The following is a 21,314-nucleotide window of genomic DNA, read 5'->3' on the forward strand; positions in this document are numbered from 1 at the left end:
ATCAATTGATTGACTATATACAGTATTACAACAGTATTTTTAATACTATTACTGAAATATAGTAGGTTACATTTCCTATGAATAGCTAGAAAAATGACTATACAGGTGCATCTAAAAAAAACAACTAGAACATCGTGGAAAAATTCATTTTCCCCGTAATTTAATTTAAAAAGTGGAACTTTCATATTTTCTAGATTCATTACACAGAAAGTGAAATATTTCAAGACTTTCTTTTGTTTTAATCCTGATGATTACGGCTTACAGCTCATGGAAATCAAAAATCCAATATCTCAAGATAGTATATTAGCCGTAATCATTAATCACGATATTCTAATTTTTTGAGATGCACCTGTAATAAGAAACAAAAGAAACAAAATCACTGCGCCTGCGCACTCTGAATCCATTTCAAATTGCAATTAAAATAGTTCTACTTTTAAATGATTTAATTGCTCAGTTTTGTTTCCTTGGAGACGGTTGCTGTGCGACGCTTCCACATCTCCAGGAAGTAAAACTCCAGAGAGGAGGAGCAACAGGAATCTTCTAGAGACGCTGTCCAAAGAAAAAAAAAAAAAATATGGACGACTCGTTGCAAATAGGTGATAATGGATTTAACGGATATCCAAAAAGTGTAAGTTACGTTCATTTAAAATAATTAAGGAGTGAATACACATATCGCGAGTTTTTTTTATTAGTCTATTTGAACTGGTAGTCAGTTGGTTAGCAAAGAAGCTTAGCTAGCCTATGGAGACGCTAAGGTTGCTTGTGAACGCTAGGTTAGCTCACAGGATCTTGCTAGTTAGCAAACATTTGTGATTTAACGACAAGGCAAACAGTTTGGGATTTTAAATTCAACAAACAGTCTAACGAGCGAGCTAGCTAATACTTCTGGCATGTGTTGAACTGAAGCGTCAGGTTGCCTTAGCAACATAAAATGGTTGCTGGTAAAGAGACCGGAAATGATGATCTATTCCAGACACTTAACAACATATTTCGGTTAATTAAAAGTATTTGATTTAATGCTGTGTTCCTAATTTATTCAACAGTCTGCAAAAAGTGGCAGAAGGGCTCGCCAGGCTGTTGACCAGGCGTCTGCAGAAGAGTCGCGTCCCGGCAGGAAGTCGTCCTCCTCTGGCATGTCAGCACCTGGAGAGGTGAGTCCTGAGATTTACTGTACTCAGTGTCACTGTCACTGCACATCCATCTGAAATCCATCTTACTTTACATTACATTTATCATTATAAGATCTAATCATACTGGTGTATCTGCTCCTGCAAACCAAGGAGGAGGAGGATACGGTACAGTAACATGCATGGCTTTGCCTCTAGTGTTAATAGATGTGTACATTGTTCTGTAATTTTATACCATGTAGTAATAGCCATTGGTCTTTAATTGATTAAAGGGGCTTACATGCCAACATCAGCTACCCTAAAAATGACTTGGTATAAAGTTACAGTACTTGTGTTGTAGGCCAGGGGTTCTCAAACTTTTTACAGTCTTCTTTTGCAGAACCCTTTATCTTAAAATAAATAAATAAATCCTTTGATCCCTCAGTAATTATTTATTCTTTACAATCAGGCTATTAATAAAATTGGGAATTCCCTAATGTATAGAGACCTTTGGAACACCCTTTAGTTTCCACCACTGAAATGAAATGAGAAAATCGCAGACCCCCTGGCCTTGCTTAGCGGACCCTACTTTGAGAACCATGGTATTTAGTCTATATAAAGTTTTTAGCTCACATTTATTTACACAGTGTGAATGAGTGCACATTTTTGATATTACTGTAGGAATACTGTAAACTAAGTGGTATTTGAGTTGTGGATCATGGTAATCATATGAGTGTATCATAGCAGCAGTGTTTCTACAACTACTACTACTACTAATAATAATAGTAATAAGCAGATCACTTTTTGTACAGCACAGTTAGAGACTAGAGGTCATTTTTCTGTGCACAATTTGTGTTAATCGTCCTCTAGCCCAGCAATGCTGCTGCACTTGATACTCTTGTAACACAGCGACACACACTACAATGCCACTACCATGTCAGTGTTACAGCTGCACTATAAAACATGGTAGCCCCATTAAGTTATGTGAACGTATTTCTTCTCTTTAACTCCAATTGTCATGACAAGTTTTGTATATTGAACTCAAGTTTATGAAAAAAAATGAAACTTAAAGTAATCCGTTATCTTGACTTGTAAAACTTGTAAAAACATAACCTTTTGAGTTGAAACAAAGGTTATTTTTAAGTCGGGATTACTCATGTTTTTAAGGCAACAAGTGAACTTTCATTTCCAAGTTTAACCACCTGAAATGTGTGAGAATGATCCAGCACCCAAATATAATCTATGTAGTAGTGGTTCTATGGTGGCGTCTTTCCGCTGGTGCTCGGGGTAGAGGTGGGTTAACAAACCGTCTAAAGTCCAAACTGAGTGCATATGATAACATTGCAAATGTTTTAATTACTACATTATGTCAAATTCAATGATGCTGCAGAGATTAATACAAGTCTGATGTACATAAAGATCTTTCCTCCTGCTGTGGGCTTTTTGTACTATGAACCTACAGTCATTTATATTTGTCGCTCCAGTGTAGCTGTCTTGCATCAACACAATGGCATCTACAGTACGGAGGTTTTGGTTTGTCCCCAGGAGTGATGAGAGCTCTACATGGACTGGCTTTTCTCCACTAGGAATTCCAGCAATGTTTTTTGTTTTTTTTCCCCCCTTCTGTAAACTTCCTAAATTAGACTAACTTGTCTGATGCAAAAACATGTTTCTCGTGCACTCTATGACCTTCCATCTAGATTAAATACATTTTTGGGGTCTTGTGTGACAGGGCCAGTTTTAAACTCCTGTTGTTCTAAAAATATATTCTGCATCAAATATGTTCCATTTTTGACTTGCGCGAGGCATTCCGGCGAGACAGGCAACAGTGGACCTACAGTATATTCTCACATTAATATGTGGAGAGCACGTTATATGAAGCAAGCTCATGTTCAGATGAGTCATTTGTATTGGAAAGGCTCTGGAAATGCATGCTACAGTATGATAGTAAAGGTTCATTCTGAAGTGTTGTGTTAAATGCTGGTCTGACACACATTATATAAAACTGTTACGCTTCCATTTTAACCAGTATTTTAGTCCACTTGTGTGTTTTATTTGCCACCTCTCTATATTTTTTTTACTCCCATGCATTAGTTAAGTGTAAACTTCACAGAAATCAGATCAAAACCCACATTTCCACATTCTGTGCACTGTGAAGTTTATCTATAATCACAGTCTAATGACGTCATGACTGTGCAGTCTGTAGTTGCATTGCAAATATATTATCCGCATTGGAGGGTAGCATGGTGGAGCAGTAGGTAGCATTGCCACCTCACAGCTCCAGGGTCTACGGTTGGATCCTGAGCTCGGGCTACTGTCTGTGTGGCAATAGATCTTCTACCTGTCTGTATGAGTTTCCTCCAGGTACACCAGTTTCTTCCTACCTCCCCAAAACCTGCCAGTATGTGGACTGACTACTGTGAAGTGCCCCTAGAGTGATCTGGACTAACATCCCATCCAGAGTGTGTCCCCACTGTCCACCCAGTGTCCCTGGGATAGGCTCTAGAGCCATCGCAACCCAAACCAGGATATAACGCTTACTGAAAATTAACGACTGAAATACTCATGGGGAAACAAACAAACTAAAACCTTGTATGTGCATCCTATTCACTTTCTCACGGTCTGTTTTTAATTTTGTGCTATGAGTCAGCAGTTAAAGATAAAAGGAATTAATATTGTAAATAAGCTGATGATGTAACTTCTGGAGATACAGGCGATACTAGGCTTTATGGACAGGGACATAAGAAGCCGCTGATCTGCAGCAGCCTTACGTGCCTCACATTTGGTCTCGAGTGGTGGTTTCTTAAATCACTCCACTGCTGGCAAAGCAGCAAAGCTTTTCAATGCTTGTGAATTTCCCAAAAGTACAGTGGTAAATTTGGAGTGTTCGGGCATTAGCTATGGCTATATCCCAGGAAGCAAAACAAGATCATGTGAACTCCTCTCATCAGCAGTACTGTAAAATGATTTTATTGTTTATATATAAACCATTTATAAATCAAAGATTGCACGAGTTACCATCACCATTAAATACCAGCCTAAATAAAACACATTACGTAGCTTTGGTATGATATAATTAAAGTAACTTTAGGGCTATAAATTCATTTTCTCATTGGAAAATCTTTGAGAAGCCTGGAGACATTGATAAACAGACTGTTGTCATTATTTCAGCTGACCTTATTCTTCCCACAATCCTCTTTTCCCATATGCCATGAAATTACTCGTTCCATTTTAATAGGACAACCAACTGCTTTTGTTCTTCTTTTTCTGTCTCTATATGTGGCTATTCAGCTTCACATAGCTGTGGTGAACGAGCTCAGTAATGGCAGATTATTTATTTCATATAAAGCTAAAGACATTCCTCCAGGACGTTGTGTCATTTGCCGACCCAATTTGGTAATGTGAAATGCTGTGGGTTTTTTAGATCCATTTATTGCCCACCCACCCTCACTGTACTATTCCATCATTCAAAAGTTCCTCTGTTTTTTGTTTTTTTCCCGGTTGACGTCTGTGATCTTAATCCAATTGACTATTTTCAGAATCGGAGAATGAGAGAGCAGAAGGCTGTTTTTCCTGCAGTTATGTTGGCTCATTCCTAGCATTCAGCATTCTCAGCGCTCCTGTGTGCAGTTCCCACACTCTCCCATTCTTTCTACTGCTCATTCTCCAGCATCGGCTCTTAACCCCAGACAGGAATGGATCTGTTTTCACCGGAAACCCAACACACACATGTACAGTAGAGCTGATTAGATTATCAGGGAGCATGAGTCATACAACCTGCTAATGAACTCTTTTAGATGTTTAAAGTAATAGCAGTAATAAAGTAATAAACCTGAAACAGACTACACTGTCTGATGTAAATCTTAAGCGTTCCTTAAGTTATAAAGTTGTTTCAATAACATTCACTAAAGCAAGCAAGTTTTTAGTTCACCAGTTTCATTCTGTTACGCTAAACCTCCAAGGATTAAGTACTAAATAATTTATTAACTTTAAAAAAAAAAAAAAAAAAAAAGAATTTGTTTAGTGGATTAATGTCTGACAGAAGCATAAAACATTTTAAATGACGAAACAGTTTATTTTTTTAAATCAGATTTCACCTAAAATGGCACTAAATGTAAATTCTTTGACGTCTCATAATCACAGTAGCTTTGGTCATGTATTTCCGTGTTTTATATATTCATCACAGCAATTTGCCAAGTGAACATTTTTGTATTTGTAAAATAATGATGCATATATTTTAATTGCTTATATTTACATTTAAGGTTGTCCCAAAACATTAGTTTCTTCCATTCTAACAGCTATAAACAGTCATTTGCTCACTTTCTCTTAAAGGTAATAAGACTGAAACAAACGTCCCAACACTAGAAACTCCTTAAAAAAAAAAAAAAAGCCTAAATAAACATTTCCTTACAGAAATCTCAATAATTGCACTCATTTTAAAAATCTGTTCAGGTGGCACGCCTGCCATAGAAATCCTCGTGTTAGCTGTTACTATTAGAACAAGCGCGTTTATATAAACCTGTCATTTGCCTTCCAGCCACAGCTACTTTCAGAGCTGCTGTTATAGAAAATGAATCAACACCTTCTGACCAATCAGATTTGAGAATTCATCAGTGCTGTGGTATCAGTGTAATTAGCGCTCCATACTATAATGTATCAATATGATGATTCTTGCCTTTTATGGCCATTTCACAAAATGAAACTTTTCGTGACTAACACATGCGTCTTTTAAAAAGGCATCAGACTAGATATTGACATATATTGTGTTCAGCCCTAAAAATGTGGCATAATTTTCACCAGATGTTGTTTTTTTTTTCTTTCATTTCTGGATTTGAATATGGTTTGTGTTACAATATCATTAGCGATAAGAGGCTGATAATAAATCTAATTGTTCATAAATCAGCTACAAAAAATATAAAGGTAGTTCATAAATTATCTGACCTTTGTTGCTTATGCTAATTTGTTCTATTAATAAGCACCAAGTTTATGAAATATTTCCTGATGTCCTTGTGGGGAAGTCACATAACACTGGAGTGTTTCTTTTTATGGTTTTATTTCATGCAGAAAGTTTACTGATCCAGCAAGTAAGTTTAAGCATTGTTCTAAACAACAATAGCATCTCTGTGCACCGTTGCATCTTTCATAAATCATATGCAAACTTAATCAGGGTGTGTTCTGAGTACAAAGTATTAGAAAACACAGCAGATTGTATTGGACATTTTTGTTATTGTTCCTTGTGGTTAATTGTTGTTTGTGGTTGAAACAACTAGCTGTCAGGTTGAGTGACTTGTGACTGATGTAAGTTAGGGATGTCGGAAGAACAAAGCAGTGTAGTGCCTGCGCCAAAAGAAGCAGATTCAATTCAATTTCAATTCAATTTTATTTGTATAGCGCTTTTTACAATAGACATTGTCTCAAAGCAGCTTTACAGAAATATCAACATGGTATACAGATATTAAAGGTGCGAATTTATCCCAACTGAGCAAGCCACTGAGTGGCGACGGTGGCAAGGAAAAACTCCCTAAGATGTTTTAAGAGGAAGAAACCTTGAGAGGAACCCGACTCAGAAGGGAACCCATCCTCATCTGGGTAACAACAGTTAGTGTGAAAAAGTTCATTATGGATTCATATGAAGTCTGTATGGCCTTAGGAGCAGCCGTAGTCCCAGCAGTCTGGAATTAAAGAAGATTTGTGCTCCATCCAGAGGCAGAAAGGATCTGGATCTCTAGTATCTCCATAAATTCGTGTAGGGCTCGGCGAAAGGAGAGAGGGAGAAAAAAGATTATTATGACTGCGAAGTAGTAGAACAGAATCTAGTCAGGGTAGGCTTGAGTAAACAAATATGTTTTAAGCTTAGACTTAAACACTGAGACTGTGTCTGAGTCCCGAACACTAATAGGAAGACTGTTCCATAACTGTGGGGCTCTATAAGAGAAAGCTCTTCCCCCTGCTGTAGCCTTCACTATTCGAGGTACCGTCAGATAGCCTGCATCTTTTGATCTAAGTAGGCGTGGCGGATCATATAAAACCAAAAGGTCGCTTAGATATTGTGGCGCGAGACCATTTAGTGCTTTATAGGTTAATAAAAGTATTTTATAATTAATGCGAGATTTTACTGGGAGCCAATGCAGTATTGATAATATCGGTGTGATATGGTCGTATCTTCTAGTTCTAGTTAGGACTCTAGCAGCTGCATTCTGGACTAATTGGAGCTTATTTATATTCCTACTGGAACATCCAGACAGTATGGCATTACAGTAATCTAATCTAGAGGTGACGAATGCATGAACTAGTATTTCCGCATCATGTAGTGACAATATGATGAGCCTGATTTCTCCTTAAATTCATAGCAGTGTTCTCACAAACATCCATCTTTGAAAGCATTTATTATTTATTGAAGTGGAGTATTTATGTATGTATTTTGAACAAACAATACCATTACGTATTCCTATAGGTGTTTTTAAAAAAAACATTTATTCTAGCATTTATAGCTTTGGCAGTGCAAGCACTGTGGGACATTAGAGAAGATTCATAGGGAGTGTCTGCATAGTTTAGTTAATCTAGAGCTTTAATCTAGGAACACCTTATTCAGCCAAAGAATGTGTGTCTTTAGTAAATGACTAAATCTTCCTCCAGGTGTCTTAGATTACAGATTAGTGAGCATACTCTGTATAGCAGAGGCACACCAGCATAGTTAATATATGAATTCCTTTTAAACACACATATGGCTGACCCTATAGTAACACTGAATGGTGTGCATGTAAAACGTTTTGTGACATTTTCAGCTCACTAATTGTTTGTCATTTGTTAGGGACCTCCACCTAAGCCACCTCGCAGACAGGGAGGTTGGGCTGAAGAGTCCACTGGGACCGGCTCTGCCAAGTGAGTTCACACAAATCTCTAACACAAATCTCTGGCCTACTTGTGAAAGATGTGACACTCCATTCACTGAATGAGTGTGTAGTTTACATTTTCTTATATGTGAAAATACATTGCTACCCATCATCGTCTGTAGCCTACATCTTGGTGAGGATAACACAGAGTCTGAAGCATTGACTGATGCTTGAATGTGTATACTTATGTACGTACACACACACACACACACTTGAATTGCTGTTCTTGTAGGGTTTAATCCTATGGAATGAATATATAAATGCTCTCTAATCCTCAGTGCAAACCCAATTTTAACCTGACCCTCACTGCATCATTATATTCATTCTTAATCTAACCTTAACTAACCCAAAGCACACTCCTACCCCTTTTTGTGTGGAACAAATTATGTAAGCGTACACATACACAACTGTTCATCAGCTTTTTGACTTCCCAGGCAAAACAGTAGTTTTGTCACATAATCCTTTCAGGTAAGAATGCCAACAGTGTCTTGAGAGCTTTCCTGCCAATTCTGGCCAAATTTTCCATTGACTGGGTGCACAATTCAGCCAGCACACCCCCCCCAAATAAATAAATAAATAAATAAATAAGTCACAGTGTTCCATCGTGTACATCTAATAAGTCATGTACTGATTTGGCCCTGTGCATTCTGATATGTGGAGAGTCAGAGCTGTGTTTTTCTTGGACATGAAGCACAAAGGGAAACCTCAGACTCTGGCCAACAAACTGGCCATCTAGTTTAAATTATGCTCATCCAGGTGAGCAACCTATTGACTTTGTACAAATAAGGCAGATGCAGACTCGTATCTGGTCCCCCACCAAAGATATTCAACCTAAAATGAGGGAAATTTTAAAAAATTGCATCCATTTATTATTATTATTATTTTTTTTTAAAAGAGAAGTCTTAAACCTGAAATGTTCTGCATGCACACATACATATACTTACTTAGGTATCCCCTAAAAAATGGTTCGAGACTAAGACTCGAACCATTCCCATTATAAATTGACCCTAAAAGTGGAACTGTGAGCAATCTTGAGCATTACATTTGGACTTAAGTTCTAAGTTTAAGGAACATGAATGTGCAAAATGTTTATATATGTACATGTAATGTGCTCTAGATATCAGTTTTTTGTTCCAAGGAGCTAGGATCATCCTGAGCCGAGATATTGAGGTTTCTGTAAACAGCTGTATAACCAAAATTTGTTGTGTGCCATAACACAGAGATGGCTGTTGTAGTTAAACCAAGTAAAATCTATATATTTTTAAAGACACTGGTGGTTTTGCAATGACAATACATATAGGTAATCACACAAAAAATTTTTTTAGCAAAATTAAAAACGGTCTACCAACCTGCATCGGACCAACGGAGATGGAATGAACATTTATGAAAATGATATATAAAATGATTTACTATGTTTTTGGTGTCACAATAAGATAAAGGTTGACGTTAGTCAGCAATGAATCCAAATGACTCATAGTTATTATATGTGCATAAAAGTGAATGTTGAGCCCTTCATCAAATATCTGGCTCCAAATTGGGTAGTAATTCACCAAATGTTATATGTTGATATTTTTTAATAACAAAGTATTTAGGCTTTGCTAAAGTGTGTTTTATTTATATTTATTTATTTATTTATTTATTTTCAAAAAACCAAAATTATTATTGTTATATAAAAAATTCTAGTTCAGTTACAAAATCTTTCAGACCCGCTTTTAAACTTTTTTTAATGGTTAGTGAATGCAGTGTCTTGTATGAGTCACTTGAGGGCGATGTTCTCTGTGCAACTGAAGTGAAAAAGCTGTGCAGGCTTGAATAAGTTTAATCCAACATTATATTATTAATTCTTACAGATCAACAAGACAAGATTTTACTTATCAAATCTTATTGTAAAAAGGAAGCTATTCGGATTGTATAAAGCTCATTCTGTTGTATCACTGCACTCGGTAGTCTGTTAGTGGCAATGTGTCGCTTGTTCCAGTTGATTCAGTGCTCTGCTGCTTCACTGCGTCTCTCCTTTAAAACTAGAGATGCATATAGCGGCACTCTGAAGTGAACAAGCCAGCTAGATTGGATTCATTTGCATGGTTTTCTGACTCACTGGTCCGGGCAGTAGCGAGAACCTCTATACATCTGTCTCAAGACAGGTCAGGGTGTCAGCTCGGTGCGTCCACCTTGATTTTCTCTTTTCTGCGGAAGAGAGATAAAGGAGAGAGAAAGAGTGGATGGAGTGCTGTATAAGGTGTTAAAGGGGTTCACGATGCATTGATCCTGCACTGTGAAACAAAGTAACTAATGGTCCCCTCTTGAGCAGGCAAGGACTTTTTTTTTCTGCTCAATGTCACTCCTCGCGCTCAATCACCACCGCCCTGCTCGCACTAATCCCACAGCAGAAATCCCAGGATTTGCAGATCTATCACTCCTAATTGACACTAACTGATCTGTCAGTTTATTGATGAACCTTTGAAGCCAGGTTGTCACAATATATTTTATCCCTAACAACTTTTTCCAGACAGTTTGACCATGTCTATCGCTTTACCTTACATGAGTCTTAATCAGGGGGTGCTTTAATGTGCTTTAAATATGACTCTGCCTGGACAGGACACACAAAAAGGGCAGCGGGATGAGCAGCCGCTCCCTTACCTTACAGTACAGTACAGAGTGAAACAGGAAACTAGAAATACAGTTGCTGTATCAAACACCGTCACATTGGGTGCCATCATAACAGGTTAAACATTTTATAATAAGCCCAGTTAACCTCTGTGTAATAAGGTGACCCCCCCCAGTTTATGATCTTGGTCACTCTCCTTTATACAGACTCATATGAAACCTGCTTATTAAAAATATACAGACTAGTGACAAATTGCTTGAAAAAATGGTGGCTGTGCTTTGGGAGCTATTTTGCCCTTAGAGGTAAGCATGGCTGAAAATATATTAAGGTTATTCTGACTGATTACCTTTATCCTCCTGATGAAACATTTCTATTCTGTTGGGATTAGTCTCTTTCAGGATCCCTCATCCATAGGGCAAGAGGGCTCATTAAATAGTTTGATGAGGATGAAGATTATGTAAATCAAATGTTGTGGCCTTCAGAGACAGTTACCAGATCGCAACCCAATTGAACATGTATGGGTGATTTTTGGAGCGACCGTGCTCTCCACCCACTTCAAATCACTGACTGAGGGAATATCTTTTGGAAGAATGCTGTACATTACATGTATTAATTTAGCAAACGCTTTTATCCAAAGTGACCTACAAATACGAGCAAAGCGATATATCAAGCAGAGAACAATACAAGTAGTGCTACTATACAAGATTTTTAATTGAGTTCTAGAGGACCAAAGCGCACAGAGTAGAGGTGTAAAAAAAAAGCCAGTGTATTTATTTATTTATTTATTTATTTATTATTTTATAAATTCCGACTTGTGATCTCTCAATGCCGTTTATTTGCCCCCTCATGAGCCTCTGTATATCTGAATTTAATAAAAAATACTGTATTTATATATTCACAGTATTAGTGATAGTGCCTGGGTGTTTTTATCTGGTTACACAGAATAAAAAATCTACCGCACAGTTTAATGAAAGTTCAATTAGATCTAATCCGTCTTATTAAAGATTCTGTGTTTATGGCAAATACATTTCTCACAGATTTGTTTTTAGAAAATAATCAATAAAGCTACTACTAGAACATATGAAGATGAAAGCAGATATGTAGCCAAACATTCAATAATCCAATAAAAATGAGAGAGGACAGAATTTTTGACAAAATACAATTTGAGAAGTGTGTAAATTTGTGTTTGGGAATAAAAGCCCCTGTATTTGTTACCCAGTAGGGGGCACTAAACACTAAGAGAATCTTTTCTGTTTCTGTTGTACCTGATTAATCAGAATCAACACTGATTTGCTTTATCTGCTTAATTAATGCATGGTGCCCTGAGTGGGCTTTTGCTGTGATCAGTGTCTTGTTTTAAAGGACAGAGGGCAAACCTTAGTGGGGCAATGCTACTTCTTTTTAATTCTTTTACTGCTCTGTGATGTAGATATAGATTCTCCTGTTCATCTAGTTTATCTAGTAAGTACTTAGTAAGATAAGGTTGGAACGAATTGTTGCAATTAATCAAGTTGTTAAATTATAGAAGAGTAATAAGAGCAAAATTATGCTGTTTGTTTAATAAGGGCTGAAACACTTATCAACAAATGTATCCACTTAATCACTAGTGCTGTGATGATTAAGGACAAAAAGCATTCAATAAGAAAGTATTGCACAAGTCAAAACGTGTTGTTGATTATTTTAACCTTTTCTTTGTTTTCTTTTGGTAAAGAGCTGGAAGAAGGCAAGGTTCTGAGGAGGTCGAGGAGTAAGTTTCATACTTTTCCCTTAATTTTCATTCATGTTTTATTATTTTTTACCATATTGCTGATTTAAAAAAAAAAAAAAAGCAAGAGTTATTTTTTTAAAAAGAACAGTAGAATAGACCGATTGTTTGCGCTTATTGCTATAAAAAAATGAAAATAAAAAAGGAAATTGCCATTGCTTGGAAATTGTCCTTGGTTGCAACTAATCCTGGCATTCCAAGAACAATCACTTAGCCTGATTAAAAGACATCATGGTGGAGTTCTCATCACTTTAGCTGAGGTTGGGGAGGAAGGGGGGGGGGTGTTACAAGACATTTGTCTTTTTTGAATTCTTGCACCACTTTACCTGTGCCTGCAAGCCATGTAGGACATAATTACAGCAAGAAGGATGAGCACAGAAATTTCACCGCTAAGTAACAAGACGTTTTGCTTTGGTGATTAACAATTCCATAGCCTTTGCTCTAACAGACACCTGTTGTTGTTGTTATTGTTTGTGTATAGTCGCCGGTTAAGACCCCAGACCCCCAAGGGCTCGGATGATGAAAGCGGTGAGTATCCCTGTAGTTCTGCCAGTGACACTGCTCAGCTCACCTCTGTTAACACAGATTGCCACAGAGTTCACGCTTACTCCTTGGGTTTGATACTGAATTACAGCAGAGTAATAATAGCCTTTGATTGACCACTGCAGTGCAGTTTTCCAAAAATATAACCACTGTGTTAATTGATAACTGAACTTTGATAACTGAGCAGTATAAAATAATTTATTTGAGAACATGAAGGCAACTGTATATTTCTATGCTAGTCTATGCAAGAATTAAACACAGCGGGTGTGCTGTTACAGGAAAATAATTAACGAAGGGGTGGTACAATGCAGCCTGACAAGGGGGATGCATCCTAAAGTCGATTAGTTTCCTAAAACAGCTAGTCCTGGAAGTTTTATTCCTCTTATACCACACTAATGTCAACAATTACATTTGTTGTTGTTATTATTATTATTATTATTATTATTATTATTATTATTATTTATTAAGCAACACATGCACATTGTTAAAAAAAAGTGTTACATTTTGATGTCAGTGTCAGGTACCTGTTATAAATAACATGATATACCCACACCTCAAAGGAAAGGGTGAGAATTCACCATGCCCACAACCGCACCGGTCATAACTTGAGTGGCAGCACTCATGCATGTGTTCACTCACACTAGTCCCTGCTCGAAGTGTCTTCCACTGGGAACATGGCTTCCACACACCCTGGAGCTCTTGAGGTCCACCACACAAGTAATGTCAGAACTTTCAGCAAAGCACAGCCTGGAATAATTGTTCCAATTTTTCTACCAAGCAGCAGGGGAAATAAGGGCTGAAATTGCCAAAAGTAAAGAGAAGGGGTGAAGAGCAATGCCACCGGTTGCACAGTTTTAGAAGGCAACACTGGTACAGTTCTGATCTCGAAGGATCTCTGTTTAGGCACAATAAAGACTATTACAGATGCATATAAGTGTATATATATATATATATATATATATATATATATATATATATATATATATATATATATATATATATATATATATATATAAAAATTAGTTAATTAATTATTTATCTATATATAAATTAATTATATATTTATATATATATTATATTTATATATATATTTTTATATATATATATATATATATATATATATATATAGAGAGAGAGAGAGAGAGAGAGAGAGAGATATGTGTATGTAATGTGTGTGTTTTTGAGATTTTTGGAAAATAAATTTTTCTCATAATGCAAGTATTGAAATTCTCAAGCCATGTTGTCACAATTTATTCGATTAGTTTTAAAATTGAAATTATTTGATATTTTTACAATTTTGCTTGACATTTGTGGTCTACAGACATTACTCTGAAGAAAACGTAAACATTATTTATGTTGAAAAGTGTTGGTGTGCTGTTACATTACAGCACACCTACTGGCTCTCTTTAATATACAAAACTGTTTTACATTACTTTAAATGTTAAAAATGTTAGCTTTTAACAATGAAATTTGTATAGATAGAGAAACAGTACATTTGAAATCCAAAATCACTTTGAATTCAACTTTTTTTTTTTTTTAACCAACTGATGTCAAATTTTCATCAGTGATACCGATTTAAGGAACCAAATATGTAACAATAATATCGCAATAATAATTGACTGATTTAATTTTATAAGTTTAAAATACAGTATGTTCAAGAATAATTGGCAGGTTTCATGGTCCTCTCAGTTGTTTTCGTTAAACAGATGTTCACTGATATGTCTATTTTCCAAACAGAACCTGCAGTAGCAATAAAAAAAATACTCACATGTAAACATTTGCACTAAACAGTAATCTGTGTGGATCATTCCAGTCCAGTTAGTGCAAATCTGACTGTAAGCTTAAAGGACTGTACTGTATTGTACTGTACTGTGACTGTATCAATAGCCATCATCATTTTATCATTATGAATGTTGTTTTGAGCTTGTTTATCTGTCTAATATATATATAATATCAGTTTCTATAGCCCATGCCTAAAATGCTCAGATATGCTGAGAGACCCTGCTGCTTTAGGGTCTGGCCCAGGAAATAGAGCTCAGATGATGATTACCTTGTGAATGGTGAATACCATTGGCTGGGTTTACTAGGCTCTAAAGGCAGCCACATGCCCAAGCTGGATGTGGGTGTGTGTGTGTATTTTATATATATATATATATATATATATATATATATAGGCATGAATATAAAATAGTATTTGCAGTCTTACTGGTCTGATTAGTCCACTCTCTGTATTTTATCTGAGCAAATAACCTTGGTGGGCCTATTGGATAGGAGGTAAACAAATCTTAAATGCTGGGAGGTGCAGCCTTGGTTTTTGATGGAGTCGTCATATTAGCTTGTATTCAGTGACCCCTACTTCTCCCCTGACCTCTCATAATAGGCTGCATTGGAACCTCATTTAAAAACGTTGTTTTGGTTTGGCCACTTAATCATGGCGTTTGCATACACAGAGCTAAGCCCCCCATGTTTCACATTGAACTCTGATAGAATTGTGTTGATAGTGCATTATTCGCTGAAGGGGAGGGTTGCGGGGGGAAAACAAGCCTGGAATCTATTTGCGAAGAGCTGGACGTAGAGGCTTTTTGATGTCACTGCGCTAAGACCATTAAATTTGATTGGGGGTCCAGGGGGGACAGATTCTGCTGAACGCACTGCTTTGGAAATGAGAGGACAAAGTGTCACCCAGGACCTCATGAATATGAAGCAGCACTCAGCGCGCGCCTGCATTTATTTGGATATCAGAAACACAGATGAATCTTGTCAGTGACTAAACGAGGCTGGCATTTTTAATTAGATTTAATTAAAAATAAAAGAAAAGCAAGAAGTTATCAATGGAGGCATAAGAGGCCTTGTTATCAGTGTCAGAGTGATGGAATTTAACACGAGTTGCAGGGTGTGTCGCTCTGACTGAAGCTGTACAGTCAGAAAATTCCCCAGTGTGTGTCTTGGTTGTTTGAAGTTACATTGAGGTTGATTACAGAGATCATTTTTTAAATGGTCTTTTATGCTGTGGTGTCATAAAAATTTTATTATTTATTTATTCATGTATTATTATTTTATGTGTTCACTTTTTAATCTGTGAAGGATAATAAATTAAAAAATGAACTGTCTCTCGCTCTCTTTTTAAAATGATTTTTTTTATAAACTTCTTTAGATCCTGTGTATTGCTCTCATATGTTCTCAACCATGTGATAAATGACTCTCTTTTGATTAGAACGCAACGGTGCAACAGAGCATCACATTTGTCCAAAAATCAAAGATTAATTTTCATTTTATGCATGTTATGTCAACGCTATGTATAAGTTTTCATGCGAATAATATGCAAATAGTAAAACTTTCCATTAATCAGAGCTTATAATATATTAAGCGAGCATACTAACTGTACCATATCCTCTTCTCCTTTTGTTTCTGACTCCTTCACACTCTCCACTCCCCAACATACACCCACTAACACTTCCTCACTCTAATGAAAGTCCATCCAAAAGGGTGTGGGTGTGTGTTGGGGGGCTGTGAAAGTTTGCCCTGTCCTTCTTTGGGAGCAGCGCCATGCTCTGTCCTGTTGAGTTTTGCCAATTAAAGCGGGTTCCCACTGTTTTGAGCGGCGGGCAGGCAGCTCCTGGCACTGCGGCTCCTGCCAGGGCACGCCGTGACTTCCGACCCCACACAGATGGGCACACCTGGAGCCTAGCCCACTCCGATCGGGCACACAGGTCACCCATTCCAGCCCGAAGGGTCCGTAGGGTAGCCACCAGTGACAAGGCCCAAATGCTGGGGTAGTGGGGGGTAAGGTGGGGTGCGTAAGTGGTGTAGGGGGTGCATAGAGGGTAAGGGGGAGGCACTTTTCAGGGAGCCCCTGGCCAGTGCTCTGCCTCGCAGCAGGAAGAGATGCCGCCTTGCTCACTGAATATTCATGCCCGCCTGGTCACTGTGACAGGGGGCAATGAGGAAGAGGATATTAGCGAGAGAGTGAAAGAGGGATGAGGAGTTGGAGGGAGAGAAGAAGCAGGAGAGGGAGGGTGGGCATCAAATGCCAGTTCACATGCAATATAAACAAAAATTAACAGAGGAGACAGACAGCATCTGTGAAGCCTTATGATTCAAGAGATGTGAGATATGTTGCAGCTTTCAGTAACACCCAGCAGTAGCAAGCAGCATATGGCCAAGCTTGTTCCAAGGGCTTCAGTTCTTTTTTTTTTTTGCTTTCCTTTTTAGAAAAGTTTGCAGAGTGTTTGTGCTCATTTCAAATTTCTGCAGCCAACCTTTCTTTATTGCTCTCTTTTGATCTCTGATCTGTGCCACTTATCTGTTTCTTATCCTCCATTATGTCTAACCAGATTGCAACATCCACCAATAGAGCATGCCTAGTTTATTAATGTTGATGTGTTTTTTTCCCCCTTAGATATCCCTGTGATCCCAGATCTGGATGAAGTACAGGAAGAGGACCTCACCATGCAAGTGGCTGCACCGCCAAGGTACACAGCACCTTCGAATCCCAGCAACTTCAACCGCAGTAGAAAGGGAAATTAAATGTCCTGACTATAATTTAGCCCACACTGCGGATTTTTATGCTGGTTTTGAGACGTGTAATAATTGTTGGCAAGTTGTCAGGTTTAAAACTTGACCATGTTGTAGTTATATGTGTAATGGGTTAAGAATGCAAAACGTCACACTCCTTCGACAGTTGAACTGAAAAGACTGAGCCCCAAAAGAGTTGTTAATCTGACAAGCAGACATCTAATCTGACAACACGAAAGTTTCCAGTTGTGAGGAGAGTTGGCATTTAGAGAAGCTTTCCTCACAGTGAGTCTATTCTCACAGGAGTCTCGCAGTGAGTGTAACTGTTTATACAGTACTGTGCAGAAGTCAAAGACGACCCATTTTGTTTTCAATCAAATGGCCATTCAGTACATTCATTCCATTTTCAGACAAACAGCCATGCAGTACTGAAGACCTTTGTGTGATTTTCTGTTAAATACATTTTACCACCAGTACTGATCATTACTGTTATTGTTCAGAAATGACACAAAGTTGAAATCTGTAAATATTTTATTTGGAATATTGAACTTTAACATTAAAGTAAATAAGTACTGCATGGCTGTTTTGACTGAAAATGGAATTAATGACCTGAATGGCCATTTGGTTGGTCTCTGACTCTTGCGTAGTCGTTATGTAAAGTCTGAAAGTATGGAATTGGACATTTTTCCTGTTTCTAACTCACTTGATGGAACAAATCACTTAATCAGTTTTCTTGGAACCGGACTGAGTTGTGTTCTCCCGTGCCTAAACGAACTGCGTCATGGGGAAAATGCACCAGGGTTTGATTGTAACAGACCAAACAATGGATATGGGAAAGCACCTTAAAATATGAAACAAATGGGTCTCTAGGAACAAAACTGAGACCTGAGAAATTGAGAGACACCTGGGGTAAAAAACAAAAAGAACACTGCCCTTAGACATTTCCCTATTGTTGTTATATTTATAGAATACTCCTTATATTAATATTAATAAAAGTAAAAGCAGAAATACTTAACATATAGTGCATGGATGATGGAACGCCTTACTACTTGACTATCAGGTGCTAGCTCAGATGTTATTCATCAGTAGATATCAACAAGTGCTACTGTTTGAATTTAAACTAATGATCTGTGAACAGGATTTTCAGATATTTCACAAATGAGGATTTTATTACACAACTAATAGAAGAAAGATGAGATTATACTATATAACTGATAACTGACACAGTCAGAGCTTCATGTCACACGTTAGGGGGCTCACTGATCCAGGTTCTGAATGTGGGTGCCCTTTCCCCCTTTGGCTCTCTCTGTGTGTGCCGTGTGTGAGATAATATCCACACTGAACTCATCGTGAGGGCAATGTAGCGTGTAATGTGGCTTAAGTAGGACTGGCATGCATTGCTAGGCCCTGGCTACTTTTACAGACTCGCTCTCAGTTTAATACACGAATTGCAGATAAGCAGCTGGCTTTCAATTTAGAGACGGATTTCTGCTTGGCTTTAGTTTGATTTCGTGTGTCCCAGCGCTTCATAATCAAGTCATTGTTCATGGTGGTTTTTGTTGTTTTGTTTTGGTTTCAGGCTCATCATCATTATGCAATGTGTGGCATAATGCAGAAATCATTTTTCAGTCTTTAATCTCAGATACACTCTTATTTATATTGCTATCAAACCACAGCAGCATTGAAGTTTCAATTCTGATTGGTCAGCTACATCACAGGGCGGATACTCCACATAAGATAAGGCTAATTATAAACAGATTTTTAAAAAAAAATGCATTTATTTAACAGAAAAAAATGTATAATCATTGATATGATGGTGAAGGTTTCTGTAAGGAGACATTTGTTTAACATGTATGGAAGGCGTCTCCAGTGTCAGTGCTTCGTAACAGTCAGTTTTCCACCACAGACTTTTCTGAACTCTGTCAATCTTATTACTACAAAAAACCGTTTGCAAAGTCTATATCATAAGCGATAACACGAACTTACGTTATGGACTTTCTACACTAAATGAAATGATAAACAGTTAAACAGATTGTTTGTCGTTCATTAATAAATAAAAAAAAATGTGATCTTTGGCAAATTGGTGTGGAATAAGAGGAATGAAACACTTTGGCATCTGTTGTTCTAAGGAAATAATAAACCTATAATAAACTTTGGTGGAATCATTGGTTATTTTCATGTAACAGCACTCCCCATCGTGATTTAGTCCTTACTTAATAGTGCTGAAAGTGTTGGTTGCCATCCTCATCGTTTTTGTTGTTTCTTTTGATGCATTGTATTTAGTTTTGCTTGGTTTAAGAGTATGAAATGAAATATACTTTAACGAAACATATATTTTTTCTTACAATTAAAAATTCCATTTGTAGCTGAATTTCTGTCATTGTCTCAGTATCCAGGTGAACAGAGTGATGACCTACAGGGATCTGGACAACGACCTTATGAAGTATTCAGCATTTCAGACTCTGGTGAGACCCAATTCAGTTGCTCACATAGATTTTCGTCAATGCTGGGAATGAGCAAAATAGCATTTGGTTCTTTTGCATTCTATTTTTTTTAGTCGATAATTGATTATTGATTATTTCCATTATAATATGAAACATTTTATGCAGGGTGTCCTGTGTAAGGCTGATTTTTGGTTAATGCATAGCCTGTGTTGTTGTCCAGGATGGTGAGATTGACCTGAAACTACTCACTAAGGTTTTAGCACCAGAGCAGGAGGTGAGAGAGGTGAGTGGAGTTTCAGAGTCAGATACTTTTTTTTTTCTTTCTCCAGGGATGACCAGCTGCTTTTGGGCCACCAAAGGGGGCCATGCTGTGCCTCTGAAGAACACAAGATTTATGAAACATTAACTTCCACTCTCCATCTCTCCTGTTTTCTCTGTCTCTGTTTTGTCTTGTTTTATGATCGCTTCACTCGTCCCTTCTTCTTGCTCCTGGCCTCGTGCCGTTCTTTCGCTCTTGTCCTTGCTCTAGCTCTTTATCTGTTTCTTCCCTATCCATTTCATGTCCTTCTCTCCATTACTCCTGGCTTTCTCTTTACCTCTCATGCTCTCTGTGCAGGAGGATGTTGGCTGGGACTGGGATCATCTATTTACGGAGGTGTCCTCCGAGCTGCAGACGGAATGGGATCAAGGAGAGAGAGAAGAGCAGTCTCCTCTTCCTGTGGCCTGAGGATAGATGACTTTCAATGAAAGGCCAGTGCATTACTCACTAGGGGGCTTCATCTTGTGCCCTGCCTGAGGTACACCGGCATATATGTATGTATTATAATATTGTAATATTGTTCATATTGAATTTTTAACCAGAAGAATTGTTCTAGTGGCATGTGCTATATGTTTGATATTTTGATATTAAAATCAACCCAGAAAACTTTTCATTCTGTTCTCCTGAAGTCCTCATTCATTCATCGCAAGACCTTTCGTGTCATTCATATTATTTGTTGAGCATTTGTGGGATCACGTCCAAGGTTAATGATCAGGTAAGCTGAAATCCAGTTAATTGGTTTAAAATGAACTTTACACATCAGAGCAACACAACCTTATCATTATTGACTGCACCATTGACTCTATCTGTTCGCTCTTGGCCAAAGCTTCCACTTTCTGCACAATTATCTCAACCACATTGAGCTAGGATCCTATTGACATCACTGGGATTAACATAATTAAATGTTTGTATTAGGTCTGTAAACCACACTCTAATTATGAAAGGTTAAGGAATTAGATTCTGTTTAACATTTTGGTTTTTTGTTTTAATTTGCAGTATAATTGGTTTATAAAAAAATGAAATTCATAAAGACAGTGCTAAAAGTTGTTGCTTGTTTTAATCCACACTAAAAGACTTGGTATTTTGTAGACTCTAATGGTACACATCAGTGAATGAATTAT

General features: G+C 37.4%; 1 protein-coding gene across 2 annotated transcripts; it reads left to right on the forward strand.

Annotated features, from left to right (window-relative positions):
• Positions 1-487: 487 nt before the first annotated feature.
• Positions 488-20,806, forward strand: LOC108269471 (intraflagellar transport protein 43 homolog A). 2 transcript variants are annotated; one of them, XM_017475384.3, is made up of 9 exons: positions 488-628; positions 1,044-1,151; positions 7,918-7,988; positions 12,319-12,354; positions 12,854-12,900; positions 17,315-17,387; positions 19,820-19,895; positions 20,095-20,157; positions 20,491-20,806. In XM_017475384.3, the coding sequence occupies exons 1-9, from the start codon at positions 575-577 to the stop codon at positions 20,599-20,601; spliced, it is 639 nt and encodes a 212-aa protein (XP_017330873.1). In that variant the 5' UTR covers positions 488-574; the 3' UTR covers positions 20,602-20,806. The 2 variants fall into 2 exon arrangements, with proteins under 2 accessions (XP_017330873.1, XP_047013745.1); XM_047157789.2 differs by lacking the exons at positions 12,319-12,354; positions 12,854-12,900.
• The last annotated feature ends 508 nt before the right edge of the window (positions 20,807-21,314 follow it).

This window comes from Ictalurus punctatus, chromosome 9 (genome assembly GCF_001660625.3).
Source record: "Ictalurus punctatus breed USDA103 chromosome 9, Coco_2.0, whole genome shotgun sequence".
In the NCBI taxonomy this organism is placed as follows: Eukaryota; Metazoa; Chordata; class Actinopteri; order Siluriformes; family Ictaluridae; genus Ictalurus; species Ictalurus punctatus.